Here is a 13,731-nt window from a genome sequence, read left to right as displayed (position 1 = left end):
TTTCTCTACATGAACGATCGTACAGATCGTAGGTACATTTGCACCAGCTTGCTAATAACTCTAAATGCCAGTGTGTTCACTGATTTTTACTGACTGAACAAAATAAATAGAATGAGCTGTCGGTGTCTAGGTAGGTGGAGCTTCAGGTCACACCTACCGATGTCATGGACCAATGACAAGAAGGTGTTTAGCAACCGGTTAGAAGTTTTCCTTAAAGTTCGCCCAGGCGAACTGTTACAAACCACCAAAATGAACTCGAAAACACCTTCTTTTAGGCCACATTTGGTTCTAAATGACGTATGAAATATATTTGGGCCTTTAAGGCGGGGCTAAGAGGCCATTGGCCCCCAAGATCCCCCCAGTCGGATGGCAAAATGACCAAGGGGGACCCCTGCAGAGAACCTATTGCCCACACTAAGGTCAAAATGCCCCCACCCCCAAAGAACACAACCTTGTATCGGCCTTGGGACGAAGTTAACGCATTTGATCAGCCCATTTTCTCAGTTCGCTCGGCTGTAAAGCTGTGTGCCCAATACAATGTGACAAAAACAGCGATTAACCTTTTAATACTGCTATACCTCTACTCATTGGAAAAACATTAGTAACTACAAAAATGAAACTATCGGGAAAATAGCTTAACTACTCTCACACAACTGAAAAGTGTAGTTAGTAGCATCACTGCTTTCCAAAACTGGTCACTTCCGAGTGCTTGAAAACTTGTTCCCGTCCCTTGATGATACTACCAAATGTTTTCAGTTTAAACCATGCCTGGACCTACTTCCAAATATTCTAAAAGGACACTTGGTAACCAATTATTTTATGACAAACACCTCCGATAAATTATATAATCATTGTTCAGGTAAGAAACCACACAAACCACACATGAAACAGAACATACACAATGATATCTAAATGTTCTTTATTTGAATGTCTAAATAACTATAATATTAAGACTAGTTAAAATGTATTAGATTTCACCAGTCACAGTGAGTAAAAAAGTAATTTTACATCTATTTACAAATGTAGCAGACAGATCATGAACTAAGGAATATTAGAGCATGCAAAATCTATGCACTTTGATATTTACTCTGCGTCATCCTCGCTACAACCACCCGATTCATGCCAGTTCTTAAAACATACACGCTTGGCAACAAAGCACAAACTCACATTACAAGTCACACACACCATTGGAGTGTTTTTACGGCACGCCTTGCATTTCTTCCTTCCAAAAGTGCTGTCCCCACTGATGTACTTGGGTAGGTGGAAATTCTGAGAAAGAGATTGCTTAGGAACTCGTGCAGAGGTATGAGAAAGCCCCGTTCCTGCAAGCTCGAAACAAGTGCCTCCCGGAACTACTACTGGGTCAAAGGCTTCTGTTTCTTCACTTTGGCCATGTGCTTGTGCAAAATAAAGGCATTTACGATAGCGATGTCCACAAAATGGTAAATAAAGGATCGATACCACTTTTTTGTTTTGTGTAGAACTGTGTAATATCCAATAAGTGCATCAGACAGATCCACTCCCCCCATGTGCCTGAAATTAAAGATATGTTTGATTACAAAACTTATTTAAAAGGTACATGCAAACATGCAAAGTTCATAAATGAATAAATGTTACTAACTTATTGTAATCCAGTACTGGAGCTGGAACAGGGAAGTCCTCAACGGTCCAAACGCCATCTTCTCCCATCACCTTCCTCTTCACTGTGTCACCATTATAGGCTTTGTGAAAGGTGGCGCACATCAGCACGTCCCTCTTGTCCTTCCACTCCACAAACAGGAGGTTGTCGTCCCGAAACCAACGTATATTGCCGTGAGGAGCTGGCTTTATTGAGTGGCCTATCCTGTTTGCACGAACTGTGCCACAAGCCCAGATCTTCTTACTGAGGAGGTCCCTGAAGAGTGTAGGACTGGTGTAGGAGTTGTCCACAAACAGCTTGTAGCCAGTGCCCAACAACTTTTCATTTACCAGTGTCATGACGGAATCATAGCTAATACCTTTGCTCTACTCTTTGAGTTTCCCTCGTAAATGAAGAAGTCCCACGTGTAGCCACAGAGGGAATCTGCCAGTACAAATAGTTTGTAGCCCCATATATTGCTTAAGGCTATTTCTTGCCTTTGTTGCCGCCATTCTTTCATCAACGGAGATGTTCTGAAAGGGATGAAAATAGGACTTGCAGGCCTCTCGAATGTTCTGGTACAGCGGCTTGATCCTACACAGCCGGTCATATTCAGACGTTCCCTTCTTCTTGTCATTGTCTTCATCTTCTTTGGGATCGCTGATATGAAGAGCACCAGAGATGGTGATAAATTTCCTACCAGACATAATTTGAGTAGGATACGGCAGCTTGTAGATGTTAGATGTTCTCCAGTTGTCTGCCAATGTGGAACATTTCAACAGACCCATGTAAATGAGAAAAGAACAATTCAAAGAACTGTAGAGGACTGAATGATGCGGTGGTGACCAACTGTGGGCCAGGAGTTCGGCGAGGTACAAACGACGGTCTAGGGGGTTCAATATCAGGCTCATCTACTCCGCGGCACTTACCATTGGACATTCTTTTTGAAAATGGAAGGGACCGTCTACCAGTGCTTTTCCTGTCTTTCCCTTGGCCACTTTCTACAGAGGCAGGTGAAGCAGATTTCAAAGACTTTGCTAGAGATGGTGATCTGGAAGACAGACCAGATCTCTTCCTCTTTTGTAGGGTGGCCTTTGGACTCCAGTCCTCATCAGAGAAGGCATCGTCGCTTGAAAGACTACGGCAAGATTAAAGAAGCAAATGGCTTTAGTGATGTACAGACGCAACATTTCACATTCAAATCACATTTTCTTTGTTTTTAAATTTTAATATTAAAAGTCAGAAATGTCATGTGGTGTAACTGTACAATTGAACTTTGCACTGCAACACTTATGTTACTGTCTTAAGATGAATCGCTTATGTTGTATCCTTCCTCATTTTGTAAGTCGCTTTGTATTGTGAATGTGAATTAAAAGCTGACATTCTTAAAAGACAGATGTTGAAACATTTGCAAAAAAATTTCCCAACATGTAGGTAGTCATTTTGTTGATCAAAAACAAAAATAATTATAATTTCGTCGTTTTGAAAACGTTGTCGTCTGTACGCGAAACTTTTCAAAAACGCAAAGGAAAAACTTTTCCGTTTTTAGTACATCATTGTCGTGTAAACGTACCCTAAATTTAAGAACAATAAAAGTCAGTAGGCAATCCTCACAAGCTGTGGCATGCAAAAAAAATCAGTGGGGTGATCAAAAGGAAGAAGAAATAAATGACAAGATAACAAGTGCATAATAGGCAAGAAATGCTTCATCGTCAGTATTATGTATAAATAATTGCTTTTATAAAATTACCTTTGTAATAGTGGAACATTTGTAAGTTCCGATCAGCAACATGGACATATTTTGGCCTTTAAGGCCCAGGTATACTTAGTTTTTCTGCGTTCCAGATCAGTCGAAAGCGTTGCCTTTTACAGTATACTGTTTTGACCGCAAGCGAGTATGAATGCATTTGACACATGCGCACTACAACTGCTTTGTGATACTCTTTTAGAAGTCAACAGCAAATGCATGCACCGCTGATGCACACGTAAGAGGACTGTCTGCGTGTCGAGAAAATCTGGAGACTGCAGACTGTGCTGATGATGAAATTTGCGTCATGCATATTGAGCGTGGAGCGATCAGCAACGAGACAACCAAAGTATACTTTCGCCTTTTTAGCCGGTAAGAACGTCGGCTTGGGTTTACTTTAGTTTTTTGCATTCCAGATCAGATTTTTAAAAAATTTATTTATCTTTTTATCCCCAATTTTGGAATGCCCAATTCCCACTACTTACTAGGTCCTCGTGGTGGCGCGGTTACTCACCTCAATCCAGTTGCCTCCGCTTCTGAGACTGTCAATCCGCGCATCTTATCATGTGACTCGTTGTGCATGACACCGTGGAGACTCACAGCATGTGGAGGCTCATGCTACTCTCCACGATCCACGCAAAACTTACCACACGCCCCATTGAGAGTGAGAACCACTAATCGCGACCACGAGGAGGTTACCCCATGTGACTCTACCCTCCCTAGCAACCGGGCCAATTTGGTTGCTTAGGAGACCTGGCTGGAGTCACTCAGCACGCCCTGGATTCGAACTCGCGACACCAGGAGTGGTAGTCAGCGTCAATACTCACTGAGCTACCCAGACCCCCGCCATTATTATTATTGCTATTATTATATATTTAAAAAGTATAATGAGAGATGCAAAAAAGATGAGGGCACAGAGCATGGTAGTAACAGAGAAGGCTAATGAAGATTTTCAGAAACAACAAACACAAATAGAGTACTTCTCTGTTTAAACATTTGCACAAAATCCGTTTAAGTGCTGAAAGATTTGGTGCTAGATAAAAAGTCGAAATATTTTAGATGAAAATGGTGCAATAAAGAAAGCCTTCCCATCAGGTGGTGCTCTAAATGTGTCTTTATCTATTTAAACTTCATGTTGTCATGGATACAGCCAATTGTTCTGAACAGAAATACATTAATATTGTTGCTTTTTGTCACACCTACCAAACCAGTAATATGAAGGGTTGATTTTATTCTGAGCTCTATCAAAAACAAAGCTAACAGATTTTACTTGATAAAATGTAAAACCAAGGCATTGACTTTTTTTTTTTTTTTAAATGAGCAAGTACAATGAGCAGGAAAGATCATTTCAACATTGTAGACATTTGTATCTATTGAAATATTTTGGTTAAGCAAATTTAGAGTTTTGGTTTTTGCACTAGGGCACCTGTTGTCTTTGAAAATGTTGCATAAGGTACATGGTTTTTGGCTCAAGAGGCCCTAACATCTAAAATATCTAGTATTTCACATGGAGGGAATTATATTACGAATGCTAATTCTCAAATGAGTTTACAACAGGTCATTACATTAAAAATTTAGATGCCGTTTGAGCACACTGAAACAGTAAGAAAGAGAGCGAGAGATGGAGCATGCGTTCATGCAGATCAGTGAACTCAGATAAAGTGGATAGTGTGTACGTGCGAGTGTGTCCTGAAACAGGTTTTCCAACAATAGTAACTCTCCACCCCATCCTGGTTGGACTTTAAAAGCCCAGCCTCTCTCCGCAAGGACACTTGTTCGCTCAGGTCTGCCCACCTGTTCTCATCTGAAACATCTTCCATTTTAGCCCTCCGCTGTTCACTTACTCATTCCTTCTCGAGCCATGAGTCTAAGAAACAAGCGCATCAGTTCCAGCAGCTCTGTGAGGAGCAGCGGGAAAATGGGAGGTTATGGCTACAGCAGTCTCAGCGGGATATCTCTGGGAGCATCTGCCCCGAGCTTCAGCACCAGCTCAGCCTACCTTGGGACTCCCATCGCCAGCGTCTCGGTCAACAAGAGCCTGTTGGCGCCCCTCAACCTGGAGATCGACCCCAACATCCAGATGGTGCGCACACATGAGAAGGACCAGATCAAATCACTGAACAACCGCTTCGCCACCTTCATCGATAAGGTACAGTTGGGTCTATTGTTCCCTGAGATGGTAGAGTGTGATAAGTTAGTGGAAGTGTATACTGAGACGCTTGACATTTTGTTGAGTCCCTTCAAAAGGTAGAGGTCTTTATATTGGTTTAAATCAATGCAGAATCTTATTGGTGATGATGATTGTCTCTACAAATGATCATCTTTTACAGCATGTTCATACCTCTGAGGGCCTCAGGAGCTTTCACTCTTTGGTAGACTTAAATGAAAATGATAGTTCTGTAGCACGACCTACTTCTCTGAAGCCTGTAACCTGATAAAAAGTAGGTCAGATCTGACCAATCATCGAAGACAGCACTATTCCACAGAGCATGAAGGAAGCTTTTGTGTGCCGGAGGACAATGCAACCAAATCCCAAGAGCCCGCTGGACTGAAATCGACACTTCAATCGCATTGCAGTACAACCAAGTCACTGTTGTGGGTCGGGGCAGGGTTGAGTCCTCCAACACGGGCCTTAGGTCAGCTTTTAAAGTGCTTGAAATTAAGGATTTGCAAGTAAAGAACCCATCTATGTCAGCCACTACTCTCTGGAGTGTTACGGTGTTGCTAATGTGGAGTCATATTGCTCTGTTAATGAGTCTGGCAGGTTGGACATCAATTAAAAGCGGTCAGGCTTTCAGGATGTGCAGTGGACTGACAAACCCTCAAAGAAGAGCCTCTTAAAATGCTGAAATTCCACAGAAAGAGACTTTCTTCTCTGTTCAAACAGAGAGATGACAGAAATACAGGAAAAGAATAACTTTTGTAGCAGACCTCCAGTCAAACACTGAGCTAATTCAGAGGGTTTTTAGTCGACAATGTTCACAGTGTGTTCCTCTAACTTACAAGTTAAACTGACAACATAAAATACTCAATATATCAATAACAAGCCAACCTGTAGAAAGAGAACATACCACTTAGCTTCAATGCTTCAGGTTCTGATTTCTACTGAATTCTAGTCAACATCAATATATCAATATTTGGAGAGGGTAAATAGGAATAGCGCCATACTTCGATGGTTACTTTGATCACAATTCTTCAGATGATACTATAGATAATCACTGCCTGAGGATATTATTTCAGTCAGAGCACATCAAAGAGAGAGATGCCATGATACGGAACCCATTCATTTTCCGGAGAAAAAAAATAATAAATGAAATCCATATTTGATTGTAAAACTAATTTTTAAAAACTGACATTCAGCATGTGGTAATTCACAAAAAATACTTACATGAACAAGTGCTAATCTGAAGTGCTAAAAATCCACCGTTCAAGTGAAGATTACACAGGTCAGATTCTCAGGGTCCGAATTTGGTTGCTTTCTTTTCTTTTTTATAATTTTATCACTTTTCTCCCAATTTGGAATGCCCAATTCCCACTACTTAGTAGGTCCTCTTGGTGGCACGGTTGCTCACCTCAATCCGGGTGGCGGAGGACAAGTCTCAGTTGCCTCCGCTTCTGAGACAGTCAATCCGCGCATCTTATCACGTGACTCGTTGTGCATGACACCGCGGAGACTCACAGCACGTGGAGGCTCATGCTACTCCCCGCGATCCACACACAACTTACCACACGCCCCATTGAGAGCAAGAACCACTAATCGTGAACACGAGGAGGTTACCCCATGTGACTCTACCCTTCCTAGCAACCGGGCCAATTTGGTTGCTTAGGAGACCTGGCTGGAGTCACTCAGCACACCCTGGATTCGAACTCATAACTCCAGGGGTGGTAGTCAGCATCAATACTCGCTGAGCTACCCAGGCCCTGTTGCTTTCTTTGCTTTAAATCTTCCATTTTATCATTTATCTACCCGCCTATCTACATTCCAAAAGACAAATTTATAGTAAAATAATAAATATCTGAACACCAAATTATTAATAAAATTTTTTAAGAGATGTAACGATGTATCGGCCAAACATCCGTATAGGCCGATTGTTTAAAAGAAAAGCTGAAGACCAGGGCCGATTATGTCCTGTTAAAAAACATGGAAGACTTAGAGAATATGTAGAGAATAATTCAAATGTCTTTCAAAGTTGTAGAATTATCAGTGATTTGAAACAAGGTAGCAAAAAAAGCAGAACCACCAAACTATCAGTATCTGTATCGGCAGATGTTATTCTACATAATTGGATATTGGTATCGGCACACAAATAATGTATCAGTGCATCCCAACAATTTATTTTCACCTCTACAGGTGCGCTTCCTGGAGCAGCAGAACAAGATGCTAGAGACAAAATGGGATGTTCTGCAGTGTCAGACCCCGGGTCGGTCCAGCGTCGAGCCCATGTTTGAGGCTTACATGGCCAACTTGCGCAGACAGTTGGATGTGGTCAACAACGACAGGACGAAGTTGGACGGAGAACTGCGGAACATGAAGGGTCTGGTGGAGGACTTCAAACACAAGTATAGTGTTCAGATGTATACTCAAGTATACATACGTGTCTAATGGAAAAACCAGCCAACCTGGTCTCATAGAATCATGTTACTATGCCTACATTTTTGCAAAACAATTTTTACGTGGCTTCTTGTAAGTATCGTGGTGGTTTCCTGGTGAAATGAGCACTTGACACAATACAACAACAATGACTTTTATTCACTTTCACACAAATCACAAGTAACTATAGCGCATGACTCATTTTAATGTTTGCATTCCAAAATCAACTACATTTCCAAGCTTGTTCATGTGCGATCAAACTGCGCGGTAGCTCAAATGATAGAGTGTTGCGCTTGCGATGCAAAGGACTGCGCGGTAGCTCAAATGATAGAGTGTTGCGCTTGCGATGCAAAGGACTGGAAACCTGAAGAGCATGTGAATTGACATGTGAGCTGAAAGTGTCATGGAAGCACCCAAAAATGACATTTTTCATCTCACATTCACTTTCTGACACTGTCGGTTAGATTTAGGTTTAAGGTTTACGGTTGGGAGGTAGGTTTTATTGAAAATTGTACTCGCTTTCAGCGTCACGTAGTGGACTTTACACCCCTAACCTGCCACGGTATACGTGTAATAAACCATGTAATATTATTTTGCAAAATTTCCCACAGTTACGTCATTTACATCAGGCTGTATCCAGCTCTTTGCTAAGCACTGAAATATCTACTTTGTTTCCTCTTCGATTTAGATATGAAGACGAGATCAACAAAAGGAACAACCTGGAGAACGACTTTGTGATTCTGAAAAAGGTTTAAACTCTTGATGTTTATGGTTAAAGGTCAAAAATTGTACATGTTTACTTATGAAACACAATGCAAAAGGTATGACCTCATGGTGATGAGGGGTTAGGATAGGGTACCAGAGGAAAAAAGGTGGACTTAGGACCAGAGAAAGTTAAACTTTCACAATACTTTCGATAACAAGGACCCAAGGAGAGGGAACAATGGAAAGTTTAGGAGTGGTAAAGCACTCCTCAATTTGAGCCTGGAGGGATCAAATCACCACCGACAAAAGCCTGGGTGGAGACACAGCATTACTTATACACTGTAGTAGATCCATTTTCAATAGCCTACAGTGAAGCATACAGTTTTTTTCCTGGTGGGCGACATCATGCAGATTAGTCCAAATTTTCAAATAATCTTCAAGACCACTTCACCAATTAGCTGGTTTACGGTTGGTGCTGAACTGCGCAGGACTTGGCCCTCTGAACACGGAACTGAACAGCACTGATCTACAAGATGTAGCTCTATTCATAGATTGACATGAGGTACTATGGCGTCCAATGCCAAAGTAAGACACAAGTTCTTTAGGGTTGAAATCGAGAATGAAAAGCTGAGTGCTGTATGTCCCACAGGATGTGGACTCGGCGTATCTGGTGAAAGCTGACTTGGAGGATAAAGTTGGTACCCTGACTGATGAGATCAACTTCCTGAGGACCATCTACGAAGAGGTGATCCACACACATACCCCTGTATAGAGTCTAACCAAAAGAAATATCTAAACCAATCTGGTTTGCTAGAAATATAGTGTTTGCAGTAAGATTTGGAATCATTTGGAATTGGGTTTTTGAGTACCTCCATACGTGGTTTTTGTGATTCGATCGCAAAACACTTTGGAGCTCGTCAACACCTGTATTTAGCACTGACCACTTGTGATCAGATCACCCGAAACACACCTTAATACCAGGTGAAAATGGGGTCTTCGTGATTTCCACTCAAAACGTAAATTATGTTGCTCCTGGTGTAATTTAAGAAAGATGTGGTCTGTATGATAATTAAGGTATTCAATTGTCTGGATTGGTCCTCGATGGCCCACTCTGGCTCCCATTCTACAATTGATGACCCTTTGCCCAGGGTGGCATCCCCTAGTGGTGTGACTGTTTCTTTGTCTCTATAAAGATAGAGTCATTCTAAGGAAATCAGGTCAAGCAGAATAGGGATTGGAATGGTAACGAATTTAACGATTCTGTTTCGTTCCTTTATTCCAATAGCAATTATTTGAGGTTGTCTATTTTTTTTTTGTCTGTGTTCTTTCTCATCACATTAAATTCAGAAGGCAAGCTCAAAAAACACATTTCTAAATAATGTTTTTTCACGATCAGGAGCTGCGTGAGATGCAGGCCAGCATTACAGACACGTCCGTCGTCGTGCAGATGGACAACTCGCGAAGCCTTAACATGGATCACATCGTGGCTGAAGTCAAGGCTCAATATGAGGAGATCGCAGCCAAGAGCCGTGAAGATGCTGAATCCTGGTACAAGTCCAAGGTGGATAAAAATGCAAACTTTCTTCCAGAGTATCTGAAAATTGGTTGATTTTTGTCTTAAATTATGTGTACTGAAATTGTGCCTGATGGATTGTACGGATTCGTTTTTTTCACCTCGTTCTACTCAGTTTGATCAGATGTCCTCTCAGGCCATTCAGTACAACGATCAACTGCGAAACGCTAAAGGGGAGATCGCAGATATCAACCGTATGATCAATCGCTTGCAAAGCGAGCTCGAGGTCATTAAATCTCAGGTGAGAAATGTACTCCAAGTATTTATTTACCTTCAACCATGATGGTCATTAACTCTTGATGCACTAAATATTGTAGCGTGCTAACCTGGAGAACCAGATCGCGGAGGCTGAGGACCATGGTGAGATGACGGTGAAGGAGGCCAAAGGTCGCATCAAAGACCTGGAGGAGGCGCTGCAGAGAGCCAAGCAGGACATGGCCCGCCAGCTCCGCGAGTACCAGGAGCTCATGAATGTCAAGTTGGCGCTGGATATTGAGATCGCCACCTACAGGAAGCTATTGGAGGGCGAGGAGGACAGGTTACAGACTCTTCAGCATGTCTTATAGCACATAAGAGGAGTGGAACTTAACTGGTTACATTGATAAATATTGATTCATTCTTCTTTTTTATGCCTCTCACAGAATTGGGCATCAATCCATTGTGAACATCCAGTCTGTCCCCAACTACAGTGAGTCCTAAAGTGACATTTTACATTACAATGGCCACAATATAATTTAAATTAAAACATTTATAAAATATACATGACTATATAAATCTTCTAAATGGAATTCTGGCAATGTGTATTAAATATGTGTAACTGATTTGACATTAAACAGTGTTTTAGAACACGTACCATGTGATCATACATTGACCTAATCTAAAAATGTAACATTATATTTTACCTTCTCTTCACAGGTTCCAAATCGTCAAATGGTTATCAGCAGAGCAGCTCTCCTTCCCCGAAAATCCTGATCAAGACTGCTGAAACCAGAAACAACACCAGATTCAGTACTCACTAAAAGTCTGAATTACAATCAAAATAATAGAAAATACTATACTATAGCTGTGACAGTTATCCTTAAGTCAAAAGACCCTATTTACTTTCTTATATATTCCAGGTCTTATTGTGCACACCATTTTGTAATTTTTTGTCAAGACAAAATAACTTGCTCTGCCTCTGAAACGACTAATAGCAATTTGCTTTGGTAGGCCAAAAAAAAGGAATATTCCGGGTTTAATAGAAGTTAAGCTCAATCGACAGCTTTTGAGGCATAATGTTGATTACCACTAAAATTAATTTCGACTCGTCCCTCATTTTCTTAAAAAAAAAAAGGCAAAAATCGAGGTTACAGTGAGGCACACTGGAAGTCAATGGGGCCAATTCGTAAACGTTAAAATAAGTTTCAAAAGTATAGATACAAGACGTAAACAATATGAGTGTTAACACGTTTTAGTGTAATAGAATCGCTTCCTAACCGCATCTGTGTAGCGCCATAAACCTTAAAACGACTGTAAAAAAAAAAAAACAGTGATTTAAAAAAATTTACAGGTCAAATAATTTAGAAGAATTAATGTATGTGCTTTTATAAAATTATAAACTTCACATTTCTACCTTTAAACCCTCCAAAAATTGGCCCCATTGACTTCCATTTTAAGTGTCTCACTGGAACGTCGAATTTTGCTTTTTTGTGTGTTAATACACATTATGCCACAGATTCTGTCAATTGAGCGTAACTTGTCTTGGAATATTCCTTTAAGGCAACTTTTGTAGGTAATGCAGCCATCTGAAAATCTTGCAAACAGTTAACGCAGTAATTTAGTTCACACTGATGTAATAAAGGTTATGGCAATAATAGCAAATGAAAATAGATTTGAAAAAGCAGCATTACCTTTGGGATATGTGGAGATGTTCTGGAGGGTGAACCTGATCTTCAGCCTCCACATCCTTGTTAAGAGAACCTCCTAAAAAATGGGTGCCGGTGGTGTTTCAGGAGGGGAGTAATACTCCACATCATCAGTAAAATGGGTTGTTTCATGTTGGCTTTAAATGTTGAAGTAGTTTTATTTTTGTGAATCAATGGGTGGAATCAGAAATAAATGTTCTTAATTATCGAAGACCTTGTGTCTTTACAACAAAAATAAAAATAATAATAATAATAATGAAATTGTGGAATCATTTATTCTACAGAATGAAATTATTTTATTATTTTGTCAATAAGCGTCTTCAAACCACATTATGTAAAAATCTGATAATCTCTAAAATAATGTACATATTTAACCCTTGTGCGTCAATTTAAAAAAGTTACTCAGAGGTCCCTTAGAGGACAAAAATGTCTGTCAAAAAACTGCCATCATAATATTATATATTAATATTATTTTCCACTTTCACTGACTTAGATTTTTTAACCAATATCAGTCCTGATCATAACTACCAAATATTCATTCATTTTCAGGATTTTATCCCTTTAAATGTCAGTTTGTTTACATAATGCCACTGTTGTTTTTTTACACACACACTCAATACACACATACAAAACACACTCTGACATCCATACTAAGACACACACACAATTTTAGCTGCATCATTTATTCAATTGTCCTGCAGTGCTCTATAATACAGCAAACAGAAAATAGGTAAAAAGCTTGTATTTGCTCCATAGGCTAAACATGAATAAAATGGCGCCATCTGGTGGAAAATATGAAACATGTAAATTTTGAAGCCAGGGCTCCGGAATGAAAGCATAATATCATAGAATTCATGATTTTATGCTTTAATGGCACTGGGATCAAATATTACAGTTTTAATAGGTTTCAATGGGGACATTTTTGTCGAAAAAACAAAAATGAAAAAGACAGAAAAGTCCCGAAGGTCGCACAAGGGATAAATAAGATGAATGAAGAACACAAAACATACAGGCGAACAAACACTTACCCTCCTGAGTAGCAAGAAATGTGGGTCTGAAATATAACACCAAATGAGCCCCATAGACTTTTATCAACAGAGAAATACAAGAAGCTGATTCTGTGAGACCTGCTGAAATGTAACAATAATTTGTCTTCTGGCTACAGATAAATACACATATAGGACAGTATGCACTGTGTGACACCAAAACATGATATGACGATAATATTCTTCAGGTCTCAACATGTTCCCTGATCTCAGCTTGAAGCTACATAAACCGAGAGGCGGATACAGACACTACCATCAGCCTTCAGGACAAACCTGTGTTTGAGGAACATGAGTAAAAGCAGCTGAAATACTGGTTTCAGTTTTACTGTAATCCTAGAGATGAGAATGAGAGTAATATTAGTGGAAGAGACAACTGAATATGATATCTGAAAAGGCACTGAGGGGTTAACATGATCTCAAATCAAATAAACCTAATTTCCACCAAATTAATGAAAAGAATCTGAATCGGGAGACACATGGACTATTGTAGAGGAATGGCACCATGATGGTCGTGATGCTTCCCTCAGTTCTTTCAAAGTTGACCAAT

The 13,731-nt window shown here is 40.2% G+C and overlaps 2 protein-coding genes across 2 annotated transcripts; one reads left to right on the top strand and one right to left on the bottom strand.

Annotated features, from left to right (window-relative positions):
• Nucleotides 1–1,117: 1,117 nt before the first annotated feature.
• Nucleotides 1,118–2,322, bottom strand: LOC127438468 (piggyBac transposable element-derived protein 4-like). The gene is made up of 2 exons (XM_051694076.1): nt 1,622–2,322; nt 1,118–1,533 (listed from the first exon to the last, which is right to left on the bottom strand). The coding sequence occupies exons 1-2, from the start codon at nt 1,975–1,977 to the stop codon at nt 1,356–1,358; spliced, it is 534 nt and encodes a 177-aa protein (XP_051550036.1). The 5' UTR covers nt 1,978–2,322; the 3' UTR covers nt 1,118–1,355.
• A 2,509-nt stretch (nt 2,323–4,831) lies between these two features.
• On the top strand, nt 4,832–12,617 carry LOC127438467 (keratin, type II cytoskeletal 8-like). The gene is made up of 9 exons (XM_051694074.1): nt 4,832–5,514; nt 7,717–7,925; nt 8,645–8,705; nt 9,311–9,406; nt 10,058–10,222; nt 10,350–10,475; nt 10,552–10,772; nt 10,876–10,922; nt 11,150–12,617. The coding sequence occupies exons 1-9, from the start codon at nt 5,227–5,229 to the stop codon at nt 11,251–11,253; spliced, it is 1,317 nt and encodes a 438-aa protein (XP_051550034.1). The 5' UTR covers nt 4,832–5,226; the 3' UTR covers nt 11,254–12,617.
• The last annotated feature ends 1,114 nt before the right edge of the window (nt 12,618–13,731 follow it).

The sequence above is a fragment of the Myxocyprinus asiaticus genome, chromosome 49 (genome assembly GCF_019703515.2).
Source record: "Myxocyprinus asiaticus isolate MX2 ecotype Aquarium Trade chromosome 49, UBuf_Myxa_2, whole genome shotgun sequence".
Classification (NCBI taxonomy): Eukaryota; Metazoa; Chordata; class Actinopteri; order Cypriniformes; family Catostomidae; genus Myxocyprinus; species Myxocyprinus asiaticus.
The sequence above is the reverse complement of the archived record's forward strand: the minus strand, read 5'-3'. Positions and strand labels throughout refer to the sequence as shown.